Source organism: Mytilus galloprovincialis, chromosome 3, assembly GCF_965363235.1.
Source record: "Mytilus galloprovincialis chromosome 3, xbMytGall1.hap1.1, whole genome shotgun sequence".
In the NCBI taxonomy this organism is placed as follows: Eukaryota; Metazoa; Mollusca; class Bivalvia; order Mytilida; family Mytilidae; genus Mytilus; species Mytilus galloprovincialis.
Genome location: NC_134840.1, coordinates 64,343,286 through 64,368,236, shown reverse-complemented (window position 1 = coordinate 64,368,236; position 24,951 = coordinate 64,343,286). Strand labels below are relative to the sequence as shown.

Below are 24,951 nucleotides of genomic sequence, written 5' to 3'. Positions count from 1 at the left end.
CCAGACAACCTTGTTCCGTGATCCATGAAATGAGGTCGAGGTCAGTTGAAATTGAAAACTATCTAATAGGCATGATGACCTTACAACGTACGCACATACCAAATATAAAAGAGAGAAAATAAGACTACTATTTTAAGTAGTCACTAACCATGAAAATGAGGTCAAGGACATGGGTGATATGACAGACTTGAACTTCATAACATATCTGAATACAAAGTATGCAAGATCTAGGTCTTTTACCTTCTGAAATATTGAGCTTTTAAGAAGATTGTACAGGCCAACAACTCCACCAGATCACTAAACCAAAATTTGTATGTTAGATTTTCTAACAGAATAAGAAGACTGGAAAATGATTGCAACCAAATACAAATGATCTGTCTACATTTTGACTATAATTCAATGCCAAAATGAAATCTCGTTGCTCTCTGATTTTAAGGGGAAAAGTCAACCATAAATATGCTATATAAAACCATTCTACCCAAAACTCTTATCTTGAAAATATCAAAACAAAACGTTATTCTCAATATATTTATAAAGCTAAAATTATTGGATATCACAAGCTATCCGGAATATTTTCTGATACACATGAAGATTCTATATCTTCAGGTTTCTCAGTTGTCTGTCTAAATGACAATGTCTTAAAAGTTCTTTGTATTTCTAGGAATTCCTCATCCTCATTGGAAACCACAGAAACGAAATCATCACAGGTTTTGCTAGAAATATCATTTGGTTCAGTATTAAGCAAAACAGTCTTATTGCAATTTCCCCTTTGAACAGAAGAATCAGTGTGATTTGTATCTGCATTTAATTTTTTGTCAATATACGAATCCTCCAAATTATGGTCTGCCTCATATGATCCATCTTCTAAGGGTTCAGTAAATGTTTTTTGACTAGAATCTTTTGAGGCATTCTGATTTTGAGACTCGTCCACAGAGTTTATGCTACTTGCCCCTATACTTAAAAATGTCTTAAAATCTGAATGGTTTTGGTGATATTCTGTAGTTGAAAGTGTTGACATTTGACTTTCTAATATCAAATTTTTCCCCCCAAAACCCTCTCCACTGTTATTGGTCAAATTGGAATCAGTCCTCGCTTTGACATCTAACGAATCAGTTCTATCATATTGGCCACGGTTTATTCCAAATTCACTAAAATCAACAAGTTCTGTGACCTTCAAGCTACTATCTATAGCATCAATGTCATTGAAAAGGTCAGATTTATCTGACACCGGATTTGATATTTTGAAAAAGTTGTCGTCTGGTGACGGATGAAAATGAATCTCTTCTGAATCGTGATCCTCCAGAATTTGTCTGTTGGCATTCGAATTTGCAGAACTAAGATTTGAAAAGCTATCATTTTCTCTTTTCAACCTATCGGTTTTGGTTCCCACCAAAACGTTTTCTATTGTGACCATATCAGTACTGTCTGGTGCACTTAATCTACCTCCCGAAGCTAGAGAGCTATGAGTGTCAATATCACTGTAGTTTTTATCTTTAATATCACTATTTGGTTTGTGGACTCTATTCTGGTTTTCACTGAAAAAATGAAAAAAAATAATCCGTTACTTCTATTCTAATATCCATATCTATGTATTAAAATATTCTATTTATACATTTTTATTATGAATATAATGTAAGATTTGATTACATGTTGATGAGACTGTACAATGTATATAGAAAAACTTTGATTTATAAACATTGAATCAATTTATGCTACATTTAGACTAAATTTTTTTTTTTTTTTCACATTCTAATCGTGCACAATTACCTTCAAGTTGTCAACTTTTCAAGAGAACATGCACTATGCTTTTTAGAAAGAAGACACTATCAGACAACTTCAACTTGTAATTTTACAAGGAAATATTTACAATAGATGATGGATACAACAATGAAGTGATGAAAATAGGTTGGATAAGTTGTATGATTTAAATAGATAAGATTTGCATTATTTGAACAGTGAGAATTTTCATAACAATAACTTCATGTTCCCTTTTGTAAACTTAGAAAAAAATGCAAGCTTTTTGAAGCAATTTGGACATGATTTCAGTTACTACATGAATAGCATAAATTAAAAAAGACATAGTAGACAGCTGTTACAAGTTTATTTATGTTATATGTTAATTCAGCAGTGAATGATGTTTATAATACTTACCTTTTAGTCTTCACTGTTAAAGACCATATCATTTATAAATGAGTTTTTACTATAAACTATTATTAATATCTTATATGCTTTCTTTATATTGAGGTTTTCTAGAAATAGTTTATAGGAGTTCTCGACAGTTAATAGTCTAAATTAGAGCAGGCCTGCTTAAAGAAGTGGTAAAGAACCTGGGTCAGGGGTGTATCCAGCCATATGTCCCCATTCAAATGCATTGATTGTCCAAAAAAAGATGGTGTTCCGAACTCTGAATCAGCAACTGGGGGTATATTTAATTAAATATATAGGAGTTGCATATTTGAATTTTAATAGACATAAGATGCTTTTCAAAATGAGAGTTGCCTTGCATATTCAAATGGTTAACAAATTGCAATTGTAAACTAATTTACATGGAGTATAACTTCTACAAGTTTACATAGCAATACATCTTTACTGACATTTTGAAGAATTCAGAGCATAATAAATGGGACCTTTCTGCTATTCTTATAACATGAAAGAAATTAAATTTTTGAAAGAAAACTGTTCTGACTTAATATAAGATACTGACAAAAAAGATAAGTAGACAAAAACTTATTACATATAATATGGAATGAATAATAAGTGTATCCCAATGAATAACCATAACTTACACTTTAGTTCCAAGTCGAAGTTCTAATAATGTTTTGATATTTTGTAAAGTGGTCCGTAAATCAGCTGTCCCCATTCCACAATAAAATCTTAGCTGAAAATAATAATGATATATCTATATATTTTTTTCCAATTCAGGAAATATATTATGGGCAGGACGTATGACAACTATTTACCGGTATGCATGATTATTATTTTTTTAATTCATACTCTGGTTCTTGTTTGAATTGTGTCACATTTTGTAATCCAGTGGCCTTTTATAGCAAATAATATGGTATGAAGACTGATTTTTGAGGACTGTATGATGACCATGAGTGCTTACATCCAAGTCCTTTGATCTTTGCTTGATAGTTGTTTCATTGCAATCCTGCTAGATAGCTTTATTTTTATACAGTTATTGTTTCATCAATACAGTTGATGTATTTTTATATCTACAGACTTTTATTATATTAAAATTCTATTTAAATATATTTGCATACTGTAATTGAATGTCCTTTGAATCAGTTCTTGCAATATGAAAAGTGCCAACTGCTGTCTTCTAAACAACTTTAGTGTATTTAGTTTTATTCTATTCTTATTTAAATGGCAAAAGATAAAAGGTTCCGATACCAGAGAAGGCATTTTGAAAATGGGATAATCTCCAACAGAGGAAATTTTTGAATATCACTTACAAAGGACAAGGTATGATAAGGGCTATTTTTGGCCCCCTCTCCAAATAAGTTTATATTGATATCAATGATGGTCTTAGTGTAGACATTTGAAAAAATAATGATTTTATTGTGTTCCTGTGAAAGGAAGGTTGCCTAGCAACGGTTTTTATTAAGAATGAAAATTATCACATAATAATTGCTTTATCAGTAAAAATTTAAATATTTGCAAATAATATTGTTTGTCCAAGAAGAACTTGAAGTCACAAATGAAAATACCCTTTGAATTTGTTTATTATATGCTTAAAACAACCTTGGCAACAGAAATGTTGCCTAGCAACGGTTAAAAAATTGGTGCTTGCCACTCTTAAGTATGAATTAAGCAGTTGTTTGAAGATATTTCTTTCCATTTGAAGTTTCCTTCCAATATTTTTTCATATACATCTTTTTTTATTCTTTACAAATTTCGTATTGAGCATAGCAAGACAAGTGTTGCTTAGCAACAGCAAAACATGTTTGAATTAAAGCCAACTACAAATCAATTAGTCATTATATTGAACAAATTAAATTGAATGCAATGCAGATTGTCTGTTTGTGAACATGTTTAGTTAGAAATGAACACTTAGTTCAATTGTAGGTCACTACACGCTGATCACCAACTAAGATACATAACAAGTGCATATCAACCATGCAATAATAGGTTCTTTATATTTTTTGAAGTATGAACTTAGTTATTTTTTAGTAATATACTTCCTAATACGGTGTTACACTATAATATAAACATCTAGATTATCATTATTTTTTGGACGAATTCTATATCGAGTATAGAATCCCACATCTTGCTTAGCAACAGCAAACATTTTTTTTTAAATTGTAGACCACTACAACACCTTTGTTTGACTTTCAATGTGAAAGTTTTTTCATGAAAACAAGAATATATAGGATTTAATAATTTGAGATGAGTTTGAACAGCTTTCAAAGATACTTAACAGTTAATGGAATGAAAGAGACGTGACTTGTACCATATACAGACATTGTGTGGAATAAAATGTCTAATCCAGGCAATTACGAATTAATATGATGTAGGGGTTGGAATGGGAATGTGTCCTCTGGATGGGTCCAAAACTTATAGTGAATTAGAAACGACTTATCAAGGCAAAAGGGGGGGATTTAAATCATTTTTGAAGTTATTAACGAGGCATTAATTGACCTAAGAAATTAATCCTATTGTGCAGTAAAAAAAATGGCATAGCCTGTAAGAATATATATATATATGGTTTAAGGTTGGACAATCATTTAACCATGAAAGTTAAAGGTCAATTAATTGTACCTTGAGATCAACGGTAAATGTCATACTGATATTAGACTGTTATGATATCTGAGTCATGGCTATACACTGTATGCCAAATATCATAAGTCAATGTATAAAAACTAAATAAGTGTAGACCCGGACAAGTGTGTATGAGAATAAAATTCCAAAAAAGAAGAAGAATAGTTATGTTTAACATAATGTATCCATTCATTTCATCTTGGAAGCCAGGGAAAATTGACAAAGACAAGTGAAAACTGAGTACAGAATAAACTGATGTTTCTTTCACGATGAAATGGACTATGGTTTGAATGGTTTTACAGTAGTAATTTTGGGGCCCTTTATAGCTTGTTGTTCGGTGTGAGCCAAGGCCCCGTGTTAAAGGCCGTACATTGACCTATTATGGTTTACTTTTATAAATTGTTATTTGGACGGAGAGTTGTATCATTGGCACTCACACCACATCTTCCTATATCTATGGAACATTTTTGTTATCTGTAATTATGATGTGGATACTGGCAATGACGAAAAATTTTTTCACTTTCCTGTCTGTGTCAAATGATTTGTGAAATATCATGTAAAATGCATGTATGTGATTAAGTTGCATTTTGTATTGTTTCGTTTTGTTTTTGTGTTTTTGTAATTTGTTTATCAAAATGAACTACAGTTATAATTGGACATGCAAGTTACTAATAAAAGTATATAAGTTCGGATTAGGGTAAAGGTTGTCGCCTGTTTAAACGTTTTCACATGCTGTGTTTGTTTGCAACTAGTAAGGAACCTGTTCGGTGGTTGTTGTGGTTCATACGTGTTCCTCGTTTCTAGTTTGTTTTTTTTTTTTTATAAAAAGATTAAACCGTTGGTTTTCCTGTTTGAATTGCTACATTAGTCACTTGTGTGTCCTTGATAGCTTGCTGGTCGGTGTAAGCCAAAGCTCTGTGTTAAAGGTCGTACTTTGACCTATAATTGTTTACTTTTTACATGTTGTGTCCTGGAAGGAGAGTAGTATCATTGGCACTCATACCACATCTTTCTATTTCTATATATGTTGCAAAAGTTATTTCTTTTGGATGGATGTGTATGTTTAAGGGCGGATTTATATAAGATGGATTCTTACAGTATGCACGCTTTTATTAATTCATTGTACAATTAAATAAATATAATAAATGAATTAAAACGCCTGATATCGTGGGTTCTGACACCGGCCTGGTCAAACCTAAGACTCAAAAATTGGTATTTGCTGATTTCCGTTAATCAATTGGCATTAAGGGGTAAGAACAAAGACTAGTTGGATCGGAGTGTCAAGTTAGGGTAATATGTCTTACTGTGGACTGTAACCTTTTTAGCTATAGCACAATAAAAATTAATGAAACAAACAACCCATGCAGCAACACGATGTCCAAAAGTTAGCACTTTGTGTAAACATGAATTATTATTGAAATAGTCAATTATATGAATTAACTGTTTACAAAACTTTATATTGTTTGCAAAAACTACGGATAATATATTCAGGAATAAATAACCTTTATTAGCTGTATATCGCAAAAAAAAAATCGGAATATTGAGCCTTTTATGGTCTTTTGACATTTTTTTATTCGACCGTCACTGATGAGTCTTTTGTATGCGAAACACACGTCTTACAATCAAGATATCTTTAATTATGATGCGTTTTATTCCTTTCATATTCAATACTTATTTTTATTCTTTTGAATATGTTTAAATTCATTCTACATGTAGTGCTGTTATTTAAGAAGATATATGATTGATTGAATGTTGTTTCCTGACCGTCCAGTGACAAATACTTTATGCATGCAAATTTTAATGGAAAGATATGTAGAGAATTATTTGCAAACAAGAAATACGAAGTAGCACGCGTTGTCGTCAAGATAGAACAACGGGAAGGCGGGTGACAATTACAAATAATAAGTCCAATAAATTCAACACCATGATCAAAACATAACTCAAGATACATAATTTAGATCAAAAAAGTGTTGGATAGTTTTGTTTAATCTTGATTATTGTTATACTTACACAATTAACTTATTAAAATTGTCACATGGTGTCTTCTTATGTCATATGAATTACAATGTATGTTAATTATTCACAGTTCTGTAGTTTATTTCGCCATCGCCATCTGTATAGAACTATATTAAATGATTGTCTAAAATGTTAAATGGCATGCCATACTTGGTAGAAATGCGGACGTGAAAGAAAGCACTTCTCACAAAAGTATCATCGGAGATTAAAACATTCCAGGGCGACGATTTCGTCAATTATGAAACAAAATAAGTATATGCACTGTTTGAGTATGAACCAGTTATTATATTCATTCACAATTACGTTCCCAGAATTTCTCTGAAGTTTGTCACAGTTCCATCTAATTTTGGGTCAAATTTCGACGGTCTGCTAAAATGTCACTTTAAATTCAAGAATAATGAATTATACAGGAATAGCCTGTTTTCCTGTCTCAAATATGTTTATTTTTCGTCCTGAAGAAACTAGTCATTATTATAGCGTACCATGAATACATTTCCGTCGGATCCAGTAAATACCGGATATCATCTCCGGTCCGCAGTTCGGTTAAAAATTTCGATGATTCAATGAAAACTACCGACGATTTTTGTCACTTTTTTGAATTTTTAACTATGAGCGTACTTACGACCCACTAAAATATTTGAACTGCATCAACATTTATGTTCAAGGAATGTCTGGTATAAATATGATCGTGGGTCGTAGGTACGCTCATAGTTTAAAATGCAGAAAAAGGTTTAGAAACTGCCATTTTTCTGGCCTTTTCGCGAATCTTGAGGTCTTTACAGCAACAGAGCATGAATAATATCAGCGGGAGTTGAAAAATATATTGATGTTTACAAAAATATAGGTTTTAAACTTTAAAAATAATGTATTATAATTAATGGCAGGTCACTTTTAATTTGAACGAAATTAGGGGGCCGTTCTCTGATGCTTATCGTACCTTGTCCTTTCTACATACATAGAAAAGAATTTGACAGTTGACATCCATCACTAGTTGTGATTACAAAGTGCCTTCTCTGAGTCATATGTGTGTTTTACGGAACAGCTCTAGCTAAAAATACCATTATTACTTGACATTACCTGACCAATATCTTTGTTCAGCAAATATACACCATAGTTAAAGTAAAACTTTTCTTTGCCTTTTGAGTAAAGTGGGAATCTACAAAACAGTATAAAAATCATTTTTTCTGACAATGGGTGTTTTAAACATTACAATTCTACAGAAGATATATAAATTTCAATTTAATAGATATAGGAAGATGTGGTGTAAGTGCCAATGAGACAACTCTCCATCCAAATAACAATTTATAAAAGTAAACCATTATAGGTCAATGTACAGCCTTCAACACGTAGCATTAGCTCACAACAAACAATAAGCTATAAAGTGCCCCAAAATTACTAGTGTAAAACCATTCAAAAGGAAAAACCCTCGGCCTAATACAATAGCATAGGAAAACATTAAACAATTTCAGTTCCTGGTGTGGTTCCAGGGTTCCATCTTTAAATAATGATTTGTACATTGTAAACGCTGAAAAAAATATGCCTTCAATCTTTCTTCAATAATAAATATTTTGAAGACTTTTACTGCATGACCAACTTGTATATTAGCCTTATACATAAGTCTTTTTTTAAGATTTTTAAAATGAGATTCAACTAGAAAAATTTAAATCAGTTTTTTATTTTGCAGTAAAGAGCTGTACTAGCCAATTTTGTAACAGGACAATACTGCTCTGCTAAAAATGTAAAAGTAGAAAATGTTTTCTGTTTTTCCAAATGCCTTCATTAACATTTCTATTTTAGGTGTGTTGATTCTCATACACACATGATCACTATGGTCATCATTGAGCTGATATTTTAAGTAATACACTGTTATGGAGGAAGTCTTCATTGTGTTAATGCAGAATTTTAGAATTAAATGAATAGAATTTTGTAAAAGTGAATATATAAATATGAAAAGTGCTTTTAAGTCATATCTAACACGTCTGCAAAAACCTACGTATTATCTTTATCTGTTAGCTTGTGGTGTATATGGTCCATGATTTGTGACCTTGAACTCCTATGTACTATAGGATATCTCAATGGTACATCAAGAATGTGTGACATCATTGTTACCATGTGAGCTGTGTAACCAAGGGCAACAGCCACCTGTGTGTCATCACAACCTACAAATTACAAATTATTATTTTGGGTCATTTTTGCTTTTTAACATTGTTTAATACCATGGGCTGTTAAAAAAAAACCAAACATAAATAGGACACAATGAAAGTTCTTTGTAATTGAGAATCTGTCTCTACTATAGGTGTTTAACAATTGTGGAAGTATCTTCCCTTGGTACAGTACCCTGTATGTTTAAATGGAACAACTCATATTTACTATGTATTTGGATGTACTCATTCCATGAGTAAGAACTCATGATTAAGCAAGAGTAATGCATAAAAGTATCAAGTTTATTTTTTTTTCTTTGAATATCTGTATATTTTTTGTTGAACATTGCATTCACAAAGATTTTCGAATGAGGTGATCAAATGAACTTGCTTTAAAACCAAATTTGTACTCTTTAACAGTTCCTACTTCAAATAACTATTATTCTCCAGTTCATAAAAAATATTGACAAACTAAAATAAGTATCATAAATATATGTACCGTGAAAATTCTCAGAATCTGGTAACTTGACATGACAAATAAGCAAGTCCTTCTTTTTGTTCTACAAAATAACAGGAATAATCATTTTCTTTATTAGCAAATATCCTTCCAAATTAAGTTTGTTTATAAAATTGATAAGTCATTAGTTTTAGCCAAATCTTTTTTTTGTTGTTGTTTCCAAGTTCACAATTACGGTAAATTCAGAAATTATTGTGAGGTTTTTATTATTGCAAATAATGCTACTGGGTGAGGATGGCAATAATAAAAACTCTCATTTTGATATATAATACATATGTAACAATGCAGATGATCTTGAAAATCGCAATAATAAATCTAGTATTGTTGTCCATTCTTCAATAATTGCAATCATAAATGCACACAATAATTTCTGAATTTACAGTAATTCTTTTTCTTTTTGTCTGATAAAGCAACTCTTGACAACTTAATTCCTTACAAATTGAATGAAAAATTGTTGAATACAAATTCTTTATATATGTACAAAAAGTAATTTTTCTAAAAGGAAAGCATTTCATTTATTAAATGCAAAAACAAATAAAGCCCATAAACAATTAAATGAACTTATAAAAGAGAAATCAAAACTAATTTAAAGAATACAGGTAAACACGTGTTCCTATATATATGCTTTTGGGTTTTATGAAGTGATGACTGGTAGATTTTGTGTCGTGAAGACATGAACATTTTCTGTGTCATTTCATCTATTGTGCAGAGTTGTCTCATCTTCTTTTGATATATAAGCCTTCTTTCCCTCACCAATTGAAAATATCCACATTTCTAAAGTATAACATGCTTTATATTTCTGCTCTTTCCATAATTTGCTGACATATTTGAGCGAAGTAACTCATTAGTACAGTGGTCAAAAACGTCCAAAGTCCATAACGTAATGATTTCTGATATAATTCAATAGCAATTTACATATTTAAGCATACCTCTGTAATAGGATAAACATAGGTTTCTAACTCGCTAATTAACTGTTTTCTTCTTATCTTCCACTGGGCTTCTTCTTTGATAAAATTTTCTCTGAAAATATTCAATTATTTCACACAATTACAAGTACATACATATCTACTAAAAGAGTTGAAATCTTGACAAGTTGCACATATATCTCACTGCACTATGTTTGCTTCATAATATATCTTAAAAATACATGTATATATCAAAAATAATTTCATTCACTTCCCCCTCCTTCATGTGTACTAAATTTAAGTTATTTAAGGAATGACTTTAATATTTTTTCTGTCTATGAAGAAATAACATAAAAAATTTAGTGCACACTGAATAACGCGCGTAGCGGGTTATTTAACAGTGTGCAGCACATTTTTTATGTTATTTCAAATAGACAGACAAAATATTACAGTCATTTCTTATAATTTAATTCAAAATTCCATTTTAAACCGTAGAAAACCATAACCAGGTGCTCCGCAGGGCGCAGCTTTATACGACCGCAGAGGTCGAACCCTGAACAGTTGGGGCAAGTATGGACAAAACATTCAAGCATGATACAGCTCTGAATTTGGATTGTGATCAAATTTTTGACATTACATGGTTTTTTTTTACACAAAACAAATGCCAAGATTTTACAAATCAATTAAAGATTTCTTCTTCAAACTTTTTAAATCTAAAATTAAATAGTTGACACAGCATAGGTTTCTGACACAGAATGAATGTGGTCTAATGAACTTAAAAGGTTTTTTTTGCCTTTGAGCAAATCACTATGCTGTTGAATATTAATCCTCTCAAAAAAATGTTTGAAGAAATTTTCTTTTTATTTATGAAATCTGAAATGAGAAAAATTTAACCCCCCCCCCCTTTTTTTTCACATCCCCGTTTCCCTTTTTCAAAACTGATATCAATTCAAATTTCTAATGGAGTTTGCAACAATAACTACTCATTTAAATACATCATAAAATATTAAGATGTAAAAAAACTGCTTGTTATCACTGAATGGTAAAGATTATTTAAATTTATCAGTTGGTAGTAAAAAGTGTATATACATTGTATATTGTATATAACAAAGATTTAAGTTGATTCTGGACAAAGAAAGATAACTCCAATTAAAAAAAATTCTTGCTATTGCACAAATAGGATATTTCTTGCTTACTATTCTGGACAAAGAAAGATAACTCTAATTAAAAAAAAATTTGCTATTTCACAATATTGTGCAATTAGATATTTCTTGCCATTGCACAATACTGTGCAATTGAAAAGACTTGCTATTGCACAATACTTAATATAATAATTTTAGATCCTGATTTGGACCAACTTGAAAACTGGGCCCATAATCAAAAATCTAAGTACATGTTTAGATTCAGCATATCAAAGAGGCCCAAGAATTCAATTTTTGTTAAAATCAAACTTAGTTTAATTTTGGACCCTTTGGACTTTAATGTAGAATTTGAAATTTGAAAACAGGACCAAAAATGAAGAATCTACATACACAGTTAGATTTGGCATATCAAAGAACCCCAAGGATTCAATTTTTGATGAAATCAAACAAAGTTTAATTTTGGACCCTTTGGACCTTAATGTAGACCAATTTGAAAACTGGACCAAAAAAACTTCAATAATCAAGAATCTAAGTACATTTTTAGATTCAACATATCAAAGAACCCAACCGATTCATTTTTTGTCAAAATCAAACTAAGTTTAATTTTGGACCCTTTGGACCTTAATGTAGACCAATTTGAAAACGGGACCAAAAGTTGAGAATCTACATATACAGTTAGATTCGGCATATCAAAGAACCCCAATTATTCAATTTTGATGAAATCAAACAAAGTTTAATTTTGGACCCTTTGGGCCCCTTTTTCCTAAACTGTTGGGACCAAAACTCCCAAAATCAATACCAACCTTCCTTTTATGGTCATAAGCCTTGTGTTTAAATTTCATAGATTTGTATTTACTTATACTAACATTATAGTGCGAAAACCAAGAAAAATGCTTATTTGGGTCCCTTTTTGGCCCCTAATTCCTAATCTGTTGGGTCCTAAACTCCCAAAATAAATACCAACCTTCCTTTTGTGGTCATAAACATTGTGTTTAAATTTCAAAGATTTCCATTTACTTAACCTAAGGTTATTGTGCAAAAACCAAGAAAAATGCTTATTTGGGCCCTTTATTGGCCCCTTATTCCTAAACTATTGAAACCAAAACTCCCAAAATCAATCCCAATCTTTCTTTTGTGGTCATAAACCTTGCGTCAAAATTTCATAGATTTCTATTAACTTAAACTAAAGTTATGGTGCGAAAACCAAGAAAATGCTTATTTGGGCCCTTTTTGGCCCCTTATTCCTAAAATGTTGGGACCAAAACTCCCAAAATCAATACCAACCTTCCTTTTATGGTCATAAACCTTGTGTTAAAATTTCATAGATTTCTATTCACTTTTACTAAAGTTAGAGTGCGAAAACTAAAAGTATTCGGACGCCGGACGACGATGACGACGACGCAGACGCCAACGTGATAGCAATATACGACGAAAATTTTTTCAAAATTTGCGGTCGTATAAAAAAAACGTTGATGAGGTCACGGTCACATGACTAAATTATGTCTATGGGCTGATAACAAAATAATGTCAGCCAATCAGAAGACGTGTTACATCCAAAATTAAGTTATTAATAAATAATCATAATGGAAAGTCTGACCAAAATTAAATGTAAGTGATTCATGGAAAATCAGAAATTTAGATAACTGATTGGCATTAAAGTTCCGACTTTCAACAAAAATTAAGTTAAGAAAATAAAATTTAAGCCCCATCTCCACTGAATATTACGTTAATTGATATACTTTTTGCCTTCATACACCAACCTTGTTTGATTATAACTTTTCTTGCTCTCACTCAAATCTTCCCTCTTTTTCTTTAACTGAAGGAATCTTTCATTTATTTCTTCTTCTGAAAAGAACAAATTAATATTCAATAAAATGTTACTACCATGGAAACTATTCAAATGTGTATACTTGTACAAGTCATCTCTGACAGGCTAAAGCTCTGCTCTAGGATTTTATTTAATTTTAGTTTTTATACTTCTTTAAATAATGATCATTTATTAAAGATATACAAGCTAACACAAATGCAGGCCTGAAATGTAGGAGTTTTGTTCTACTTCATTATAATATTCACCAAATTAACAAAGTCATTCTGAAAAGAAGGCATCATCCTAAGAGTTGACCTCTCAAACTATAGGCAGATACATTCATGTTTGGTATATTTTATTTCTAAACAGCATAAACAAACAATGGGAAGATACATTCATAGAATTGAGAATGGAAATGGGGAATGTGTCAAAGAGACAACAACCCGACCATAGAGCAGACAACAGCAGAAGGTCACCAACAGGTCTCCAATTCCCGCACCCGAGGCGTCCTTCAGTATATGTTTGGTATATTTTATTTCTTAACAGCATAAACAGACTAGTTTAGTATCAAACTAATGTGTATCATTTGGGAACCTCTGGGATTTGTAATTCTCTAGACTTAAATTCTGAATTTTGAACTTTGTTTTTACAATTTTAATAAACATACTTTTGACAAAAATAGCTTTTAGAGTATACAAATCAAATCCATTTTATTGATTTCTGGTCATATCTTGATTTGTTCAGAGAAGAAACGTAATACATAATAATTTAACATGGCCTTGTGCCTATTTTTAATATTCTCTACCTTTCTTTTGACTGATGTTTTTCTGTTTATCCAGATCATCTTTAGCTAGCTGTAGTCTTGACATCTGCCACGTTAACTCACTTCTCAACTGTTCTCTTTTCATAATTAAAGCTTCTCTACTTGATAGCTGAAAATAAAATTATATCTACTTTAAGGGTACTATTCATTGGTTATAACTATTTTTGGACTTAGTAGAACCTTTATTCTATTCAAGGAAAGTGGTGAAAAGTAATGAAGTTTATAAGTATATAAGTTACTTAATCTTTTATGCAGAAAAATATTGTATTTGTATCACAAGTTAAAATACCTCATCATTTCACAGAAATTAAGTGTGAGTTGAAAACTAAGAGAATATTTACAAAACTAAATGAACCAACATTATACCTATCCATTGTTGAAAAAAATGGAATATGTGCAACTTAAAACGTAGACCTAAGTCACTTAATTGCATCTTTTATCAAATATCAATGTTTTTTTGTCATTTTGGGGATTTTTTGATAATCTGTTTTAAATTTATCCCTTATTTTCTGGAATGCATAGCTTGACATACCGTAAAGAGAACTATCTATTGATGAAGACCATATGGTGATCTATAGTTGTTTTTTATGTTGTTAGGTTACTGTCTCATTTTTGTAATTGTACACCAAACATCTCCTTTTCATGTAACAATTGGATTACTTGTATCATAACTATAAAACCCAATTCCATTTTTCTAATGTCTAAATAAGTATTTCCACATTGAAATCTTGTCAAATACTGAAACGTAGTGTCTTTACAACATGTACAATAAATTATACGAAATTTATATATTTCCACTTACAGTACTAAATTCTGATGATATAAATTTCATACCTTTTGGGATTTTTCTTGAGATGACAACAGTTTATCTTCAATTTTAGTATGAAACTTGTTTACAGTAGCCTGGGTCTGTTTTGTTGCTCTCAGCACTGTGTAAATTCTGTGAAACAAATATTTAATGCAAATTCATAAAGAGATTAAATTAATTGAATCTGCATTCAATTGTTACATAAAAATGACAATTAGTCATTCCCCTTTCATTCATTCTAATTCCAAAGATTATAAATAAATTTTATTCATCCAAAATATGCTATGACATTATTAACTATCGACTGAATTCACTGTATAAATATTGGGTTAACTAGTCGTATAAATAAGATGGGCAGAACAGCCAATTTTTGATATTAATGCCTATGCCCTAAAAGTAGTACAATGTATACTGTAATTATACTGATTGACAATACATGGGTAATCATATTAGAATAATATCTTTAATCTAAAAATCCAAAAATTATTAATTTCATGATATACCTCAAAATAATGTCAGACATCAAATCTGGTTTGTTTCATATTAATTCAAAAATCTTTATAAAAACAAAAACAAAATCTTTCAATAATTCTTTGTTTGATGCTCGGGAAAGTACATTCTAAATGATGCAAAGAAAAACAACTTCAAAATGAAATGCCTTTCTATAACATTATCAAATCGGGAATCTGACATATGAAACGTGACTGTACAAACCTGGAAACAGAAGTGGCCCTGTAGGAGTTTCTGACTGCAGACGAATCTATATTCATCATATTTCCAGATAACTCTGGTTTCTAAAATGGTAAACAAAAAATTGTTCATATAGCTGATCAGAACTATCAACATTTTTAAAGTGACTGGTTTTTTTTTAACTTTTTTATTTTTTTAAATTTTTGTTCTGATTAAAACTTGACATTCATTAAGAAAAATGAAACAGTCTGAAAAAATTGAAATGTCATTAAAAATTGACATTTCAGATTAATATTTCAAAAATACAGAGATATGTCAGATATCTGTATTACAGATATGACTATCATTAGAAATTCATATGTTTAAAATTTTTAGCCATTATGTTAATGCCTCTTTGACCCAACATGTCTTTTTATTCATAAAATTAAACAATAAATTTTTGTTTCAACATGTTGTTCCCTAAAAGTAAATCACTGTAAAAATCCTGATAGAAAGTTACATGAAGATATTATAGGATTAAACACATTTTTTCTAGAGGTTATTGATGTGTAAACCGGGGCGATTAACTCACAAACTGAATAAAAGTCCAAAGGACTTTTATGTTAAGTTTGTGAGTAAGAGACCCGGTTAACACATCAATAACCTCTAGAAAAAATGTTTAATCCTTATAATTCTTCAGCCAAACATACACGATTATTAATTTACATTATTTGTTTGATGGTTGCTATATTTGCCATCAAAAGCACAATGGCATGTCGAAACTAAGGAGTACGCCGCCATCTTTAAATTCTAAAAACCATAAATGTCCGATAAATGCATGAGAATCTAAAATGAAATATAGCACCTACCCTACAAACTTCATTTTAATTAAATATTATCCGAATTTGAAGCGTACACGTAACGAATTAATCTTTCCCTTGAAAATTTCCAACCGTATGACGTCGTGTTATGCCAAGACGTAAATTCGGCAAATCATTCATGAAATTTTGCGGAATTTTATTTAAATTTTATTTTTATACATTTTCGAAGCTTTAGTGCATTTGTTTTATTTCTTCTTTTTTTTGGTTATATATGCATTAGATAGAACTGTTATGCTATTGTTTTATAATCGCAATTTGCTGAAAACCCCAGTATCCCCCCAAGAATGTGTATCATGCATGAACAGATTACGAAAGTAGTTTCAGAAACATTGTTACGGCCAGAAATCGCCTTTAAATTGTAGCCAACAAAAGACACAAATCAATAATAAAATTTAACAATATTTATTATACAAAAGTTTACAAGAAGTATTACACAAATATTACTGTCAACTTAACTGTCAAAATATGAGTCCAATCTTTTATCTTTATCTGTATCCGGATATCTTTCGGAATCCAATCTGAATATTACGGTCACAATCCAGTATGATGTTGTTTGCAGAATAAAAATGTTAATCCAAATGCTATGAATATTAATGTCTATCGATGTCTAAGTCCAAATCCAAGAGTAAGTCCTAGAGTCAGTTTAACTTTAGTGTCTGTATATATATATATATATATATTTGTCATGGAAGATTCTAGAACAGTCTATAATGGAACATCCTAGAAAGTTACAACAGAAGTTTCTAGTAAAATGTAGAAGTTTATATAATGCATCTTTTATTAGGATCATTCTGGAAAGTTCCAATCATTCTGTAATTGTTCCAGAGATTTCTAAACTGCACAATTCTAAAATTATTCTGTAAACAACTATCAGGCCACACAATACAAATCAGGCCACACAATACAAATCAGGCCAACATAAATAAATACAATAATTACAATATCATAACACCTCCCCCATTAAAAGAAGTTTTAGTGTAACAAAAACTTATCATGAATAAAATGAACAAAAATACATAGTATATACAAAGTGTTTTAATAAGCTCTAGATAAAGCATCTGCTATTACATTATCTTTACCCTTAATATGTTTTACAATTACATCATCTTCCTGTAACAATAAACTCCACCTAGTCAACCTCTGATTCTTGTTTCTCATTTTATGTATGAAGGTGAGAGGATTATGATCAGTACAAACAAGAATAGGATATACAGTGGGATTCAAATATACCTCAAAATGTTGAAGTGCTGACAACATTGCAAAACACTCTTTTTCAATAGTTGAATAATTTTTCTGATGTTTATCTAATTTCTTGGAAAAATATGATATAGGTTTCTCAACATTATCATCTGTCTCTTGGTATAAAACAGCTCCAATTCCTACATCGCTTGCATCAACGGCAAGTTTAAATTGTTTTTCAAAGTCTGGAGTAATCAGAACTGGACTATTAATTAAAAGTGATTTGCTATTTTCAAAAGCGTTTTGACAATTTTCACTCCAGATAAATTTAGAATCTTTTCGTAAGTGGTTGAACCACAGTAGCAAAATTTGAACAAAATTTTCTGTAAAATCCAATCATGCCTAAATATCTCATAAGTTGTTTTCTATTTGTAGGAGGAGGAAATTTGGAAATAGCTTCCACTTTAGCCATAATAGGTTTCACTTGACCTTGGCCAACTGTATGCCCTAAATAATCAACAGTGGCCTGACAAAATTCACTTTTACCAAGATTAACAGTCAAATTTGATTGTGACAATCTATCAAAAGTATCATACAAATGTGTTAAATGCTGTTCCCAGCTATCACTACATACAATTAGATCATCAATATAAGCATAACAACAGTTTAAATCTTTTATAACATTATTGATCATTCTTTGAAATGTAGCTGGTGCACTTTTCATGCCAAATGGCATTACAGTATTTTGAAATAAGCCATCTGGTGTAACAAAAGCTGATATTTCACGAGCTCTCTGTGTCAATGGAACTTGCCAATAACCTTTCAACAAATCAAATTTGCTCACAAATTTTGCTTGACCAATGTTGTCAATACAATCGTCTATCCTTGGAATCGGAAAGGAATCAGATTTTGAGACTGAATTTACTTTTCTGAAATCAGTCACGAAGCGAAAGGTTTTATCTGGTTTTGGTACAAGGAGACAAGGAGAGCTCCATTCACTGTTACTCGGCTCAATAATATCATTGTCAAGCATATATTTTATTTCTTTTCTCATAGCTTCAAGTTTGAGTGGATTAAGCCGGTAAGGATGTTGCTTAATTGGAGAAGAATCTCCTACATCAACATCATGACAAACAGCAGTGGTTTTGTTTGGCACATCTGGAAAAAGATTTTTAAAAGAAAATACCAAAGTTTTTATTTCTTTTCTACGATCAAAAGACAGATGTGCAAGTTTTGAGTCTAAATTTGACAAAATTTCTGAATTTTTCAATCTAACCGTCTCTTCCATAGTTTTAGAACTAAAAGGTGGTTCAATTACATCTGGTTTGTCATGATTGTTCTCAAATTTAATCATGCCTAAAGTGGCAACTGGTTTACTCTCACATTCATTAGTACGCTCAAAGTATGGTTTTAACATATTAATATGACACACTCTATTTTGTTTGCGCCGACCTGGAGTTTTTACAATATACTAGTAATTCAAATCATTGATTTTACTCTGTATTGTATAAGGACCACAATATTTAGCCTGTAAAGGATGTCCAGGGACTGGCAAAAATACAAGTACCCTATCACCAGGCTCAAAAACTCTATCCCTGGCATCTTTATCATACCATATTTTCATCTTGTTCTGTACATTTTTTAAGTTTTTCTGAGCAATTTGACAAGCAGTATACAATTTTTCTTTAAATCTAGATACATAGTCTAAAAGATTCAAGTCAGTATGTTCAGTAAGCCACTTTTCCTTAATCAATTTTAACGGTCCCCTTACAGTATGACCAAATACCAACTCAAAGGGACTAAATCCAAGGGATTCTTGAACAGCCTCTCGAACTGCAAAAAGTAGAAAGTGAACTCCATCATCCCAGTCTCTGTCAAATTGAAGACAAAAAGTTCTAATCATGTTCTTCAATGTTTGATGAAAACGTTCTAAGGCACCTTGAGATTCTGGATGGTACGCACTTGATCTATACTGAGCAATCCCTAACTGGTACACGACTTGCTGAAATAGACCTGACATGAAATTTGATCCCTGGTCGGACTGTATAGACTTAAGAAGTCCTACTAACGTGAAAAATTTGATAAGAGCTTTGACAATAGTAGGTGTCTTGATATTTCTTAGCAGAATAGCCTCAGGAAAGCGTGTGGATGTACACATGATTGTCAATAAATACGCATTTCCAGTTTTGGTCTTTGGTAAATTTCCAACGCAGTCAATTAGAACTCTGCTGAAAGGTTCGTCAAAGGCTGGAATAGGCAGAAGTGGTGCTGGTGGTATTTTCTGGTTAGGCTTACCAACAACCTGGCATATATGGCATGATTTGCAGTATTCTGCGACATCATTTCGAAGTCTGGGCCAGTAGAAATGCTGCAAGATCTTAAGGCAAGTCTTCCTTATACCTAAGTGTCCAGCCAAGGGGGTGTCATGGGCAAGACCAATAATTTCTTGCCTATAAACTTTAGGCACCACCACTTGGTATACCACTCTCCATTCCTCCTCTGGGGTAGCATCAGGAGGCCTCCACTTCCTCATTAAAATGCTGTCCTGATGGAAATAGCATTCAGCCACTTTGTCTGCTTCCTCCTGTGGTTGAGCCCTCTTGCAGAGCTGAAGAACCTCAGGGTCTTTATTTTGTTCTTCCAAAAAGTTCTTTCTGTTTAATGAATGGCTGTTTACGTCTGGCCATGGCATAATTACATTCTTGTTAACATAAGTTTGTCTTATTATGGCCTTTTCTGAGCTACCAGGACCTTCAATGTCTGTTAGGAAAGTGTCAGAAAGGTCCATGTAATCAAACTGGTTTTCTTGCAAATCCTCATCTTGTTGTTTTCTAGCCATCGCCCTAGTAACAACACAAGCTGGATACAATTCAGCATCATCTTCAGGTGATTTAACATCCACCACCGGTTCACTGGTAACAATTGGTTCTGCAACCACTTTGTTCCTAGCTAGATCATTTCCTAGCAATAATGTAACACCCTCAACAGGGAGATTCGGACGAACACCCACAATAACTGGTCCAGTTATCAAATCTGACTTCAGATAAATACGATGGAGAGGAACATCTATACAACCCAACTCTACACCTTGTAACAAAACGGAGGCACCAACAGAAGTCTTCTCGGACAAAGGCAACACACCTTCTAACAATAAAGACTGAGAAGCTCCAGTGTCTCGTAAAATCTTAATAGGCTGAAGAGTGGTATCATCAACAATAGAAATAAACCCATCAGACATAAAGGGTTTATATTCCTCCATGTAATCACAAAAACTGGACTTAAAAGCCTGACTCGCAGGACATTCCAACGTACTGGTAATATAAGGTGTCGTACAAGCACTGGACTTTGGCTTATTATCTCGTTCATTCTTCTTCTGGAGTCTAAAACAATCAGCCATCAGGTGACCATTTTTCTTACAATAAGCACAAATCAGTGACTTCTTCTCAAAAGTATCAAATTTTGGACTAGACATATTATAATTGGACTAACTCTTATTCTGTGCAACAGGCTTACTATCAGTACGCTCAGTGCTTTGATTTTTGTAATTTCCACTGGAAGTATTAACATTTTGACCCTTGAAACTTCTTTTATGTGAAAGAGTATAATTATCTGAAATAACAGCTGCATCATGTATTGTCCCAACAGTTTTGTCGTCTAAATGTGTTTTAAGTCTAAATGAACACATTGTTTGAATTCTTCTAACATCAATTGTCTTAGGTTATCAAAATTGTTATCTGTTTTCTTTGAAGTGAGCCATTTATCAAATAGATCTTCTTTTTCCCGAGCAAATTCCACATAGGTTTGCGAATCAAACTTTTTATAAGATCTAAATTTCTGTCTATATGCTTCTGGTACTAGCTCATAAGCTTTCAAAACTTCCTGTTTCACCGTGTCATAATCGGAACTTTTTTCTGATGGAAGTGCGGAGTATATTTCAGCGGCCTTACCCTCTAAAACACTTTGTAGCATCGTAGTCCAATACGGCATTGACCATTTCAAATTATTAGCAATTTTCTCAAACTGTGGAAAATATTTATCGACTGTTTTTTCACAAAATCTGGGAACCAAACGTATATTTTTTGCTGCATCAAAATATTCTGATTTCGGCTGGACTTTAGTGTTGCTTTCTTCTTTGACCATTTCAATTTTCAGTTTCTCCATCTCTAGTCTTTCCCTCATTTCAAGTTCTGCTTGTTTTAATTTAAGTTCATCTTGTTTCAATTTAAATTCATCTTGTTTCAATTTAAATTCATCTTCTTTTTCTTTTTGATCCATTTCCAATCTTTCCTTCATTTCTAGTTCTTTTAATTTAAGTTCATGTTCTAATTCAAGTTGTTTTAATTTAAAGGCGTCAACATTTTCGACCTTAAGTTCAAGAGCCTCTTCACCTAAAATTTCTGCGTCAACTAATTTGTCTATAACCAAATTTTTTATTATTTGTTTTCTCATAGATACTTTAAAATCTAATTTCAGATGTTTAGCAAGCAACACTAATTCGTCTTTCTTTAAATTATCAAACCCCTCCAGGTCTGGCGTTTTCAAAAATTTACTGGCATCAAATGCCATTTTGTAGAATTTTGTTGGCTAGTTATAATAAAAATTACTAAACAAATTTTGAATAAGATATTTTCAGGTTCCCGGACGAGCCCCCAATTTCTGTTACGGCCAGAAATCGCCTTTAAATTGTAGCCAACAAAAGACACAAATCAATAATAAAATTTAACAATATTTATTATACAAAAGTTTACAAGAAGTATTACACAAATATTACTGTCAACTTAACTGTCAAAATATGAGTCCAATCTTTTATCTTTATCTGTATCCGGATATCTTTCGGAATCCAATCTGAATATTACGGTCACAATCCAGTATGATGTTGTTTGCAGAATAAAAATGTTAATCCAAATGCTATGAATATTAATGTCTATCGATGTCTAAGTCCAAATCCAAGAGTAAGTCCTAGAGTCAGTTTAACTTTAGTGTCTGTATATATATATATATATATATATATATATATTTGTCATGGAAGATTCTAGAACAGTCTATAATGGAACATCCTGGAAAGTTACAACAGAAGTTTCTAGTAAAATGTAGAAGTTTATATAATGCATCTTTTATTAGGATCATTCTGGAAAGTTCCAATCATTCTGTAATTGTTCCAGAGATTTCTAAACTGCACAATTCTAAAATTATTCTGTAAACAACTATCAGGCCACACAATGCAAATCAGGCCACACAATACAAATCAGGCCAACATAAATAAATACAATAATTACAATATCATAACAACATGGTTTATCGAAGTGTAAACAAAGAGAAAAATTCGAATTGACCAATCCAATTCAAGTATTTATAGATATGCAAATGATATAAGAATTATATGTAAATAAACATTTAGTATAAAAATCTTTATCTGCAATTATATTGTGAGCTGTGCAAGAATGATTTTCTATATTGTAATACTTGTTTCGTTAAGACATGCTTTTATTCATGCGTCATGGATGAAAAACACCATCTTTGGGCAGGAAAACTGGCAATTTTTGTGAATTAATACCTACTATGGGCAGGATTTAAGTTCACAAGCTCAGTGTCAATGGGCTAGTGATAACTGTGTGTATATGCTACTAAGACCACTTGGTCACCAAGACCTCTAAGAGTTTTGGATACTAAGTATTTTCTTTAAGGAATATTAAGAAACTGTGTACTTCTGTGACTTACCTTTGTCAAGTCTACTTCAGGAGCAGCAAAGTATTTGTCGAACATTCCAAATATAAGAGAATTAGAAGCATACTTTACTGTGTCTTGTTGAAGCTGAAATGAGACCCAAAAATAAATCAATATGGAAAAAAAAACCTTTTTAAAGGATATTAATAGTAAGCAAAATATATAAAATTAGCAACAATTTTGGTTAAAAATCTACTCGTATAAAAAAAATGTTAACCTTGACTTTTCTGTAGAGTCGTAGTCAAAGCAATAAACTTTTAGTCTATATATAATCGATAATGGCACCTTTTGAATTCAAAATTTATTTCATTTTGTAAGAAACATCACTCTCATATTCACCATAAATGGAAGTCAATAAATACTCTTACGGTCAACATTCTATAAAAAATTATGTGTTGCATATTTGTTTTTTGTTCAATTTCTAAATAATTTAGGCCGTTAGTTTTCTTGTTTGAATTGTTTTACATTGTCATTTCAGGGACTTTTATAGCTGACTATGCGATATGGGCTTTGATCATTGTTGAAGGCCGTACTGTGACCTATAGTTGTTAATTTCTGTGTTATTTTGGTCCGTTGTGAAGATCAAGTTGTCTCATTGGCAATCATACCACATCTTCACTTTTTATATTTATATAATGCAAATCATAAAATGAATCTGATTCCTTGTTTTTAATTGTGAAAATGTAACTTTAATCTGAAAACAAAAAAATAAATGTAAGTTGTCAGAATTTGTCATAAATGCACCCACAGAAAGATTTTTTTAAATATAAATGTGTTATATGTACTCGAGTTATCGAGTAAAAAACATACCTTGTCTGCCATGAAAACCAGTCCCATCAGATTTACATCCCAATCAATCAACAGGTCAAAGTTGTCCTTTATACCAACCCATACCTTCACTACTAAGACTGGTCCATTGATAAGGAATATATTATATTAGATTAATCAAAGGACAAAAACACTCTGGCAAAAAAAATGAAAATATGTTTCCTGTCTGCCTACCTATTGTTTAATTTTGAAAGCATTTTTTGTATGATATCTTTTGTGAAGGGAAGTAAAGAATATAGGAAATCAACTTTACCACCTGCATTTGAAAAATATAATTTACTGAAGGCTTAAGGTGGTATGGGTGTCTTTTGCCATCTTGGATTGTAAAAAACAGAACCTAAGGTCCAGATTTACTATCAAGTTAGCAAAATTTGATGCAGGAATACAGATATTTAATATAAATGTTCATTTCAAAGAACCAGTTTATAAGATTATAACTAATAAATATTAATATTTTTGCAAATGTACATTGTTTTTGGTTGTTTTTACATGTTTTTTTAATTGGCATTTTAAGGGGAGGTGACTCTAAAACAGTGCATTTTCTGAAGGAATCTACATAGATTTTCCTATTTTGTATTTTAGCTGGAAAAAACGTGCGGTGACCCTATCTTTTCTTTTGATATTCTCAAAGCATTGTCTGAAAGCTATCTTTTCGTAATTTATTATACAATTCTATCATTTAGTTTAGTTTCTAATCACAAAATGGTGTTTTTTCCTGAATAATCCAGACAAAATGTGTCATTTTGTCAC

The 24,951-nt window shown here is 31.5% G+C and overlaps 1 protein-coding gene across 1 annotated transcript in view; it reads right to left on the bottom strand.

The window, feature by feature from the left end:
- Positions 1-514: 514 nt before the first annotated feature.
- The window catches only part of LOC143068627 (UV radiation resistance-associated gene protein-like), a 29,216-nt gene continuing 4,779 nt past the window's right edge, over positions 515-24,951 (bottom strand). The window contains exons 5-16 of the mRNA XM_076242840.1: positions 24,184-24,281; positions 23,368-23,460; positions 15,635-15,714; positions 14,947-15,052; positions 14,095-14,221; positions 13,243-13,327; positions 10,365-10,455; positions 9,418-9,478; positions 8,771-8,936; positions 7,855-7,933; positions 2,787-2,878; positions 515-1,535 (exon numbers count right to left, since the gene is read on the bottom strand). Coding sequence (XP_076098955.1) covers positions 554-1,535; positions 2,787-2,878; positions 7,855-7,933; positions 8,771-8,936; positions 9,418-9,478; positions 10,365-10,455; positions 13,243-13,327; positions 14,095-14,221; positions 14,947-15,052; positions 15,635-15,714; positions 23,368-23,460; positions 24,184-24,281 — 2,060 coding nt within the window. The 3' untranslated portion in view covers positions 515-553. The remainder of the gene's footprint in view (positions 1,536-2,786; positions 2,879-7,854; positions 7,934-8,770; positions 8,937-9,417; positions 9,479-10,364; positions 10,456-13,242; positions 13,328-14,094; positions 14,222-14,946; positions 15,053-15,634; positions 15,715-23,367; positions 23,461-24,183; positions 24,282-24,951) is intronic.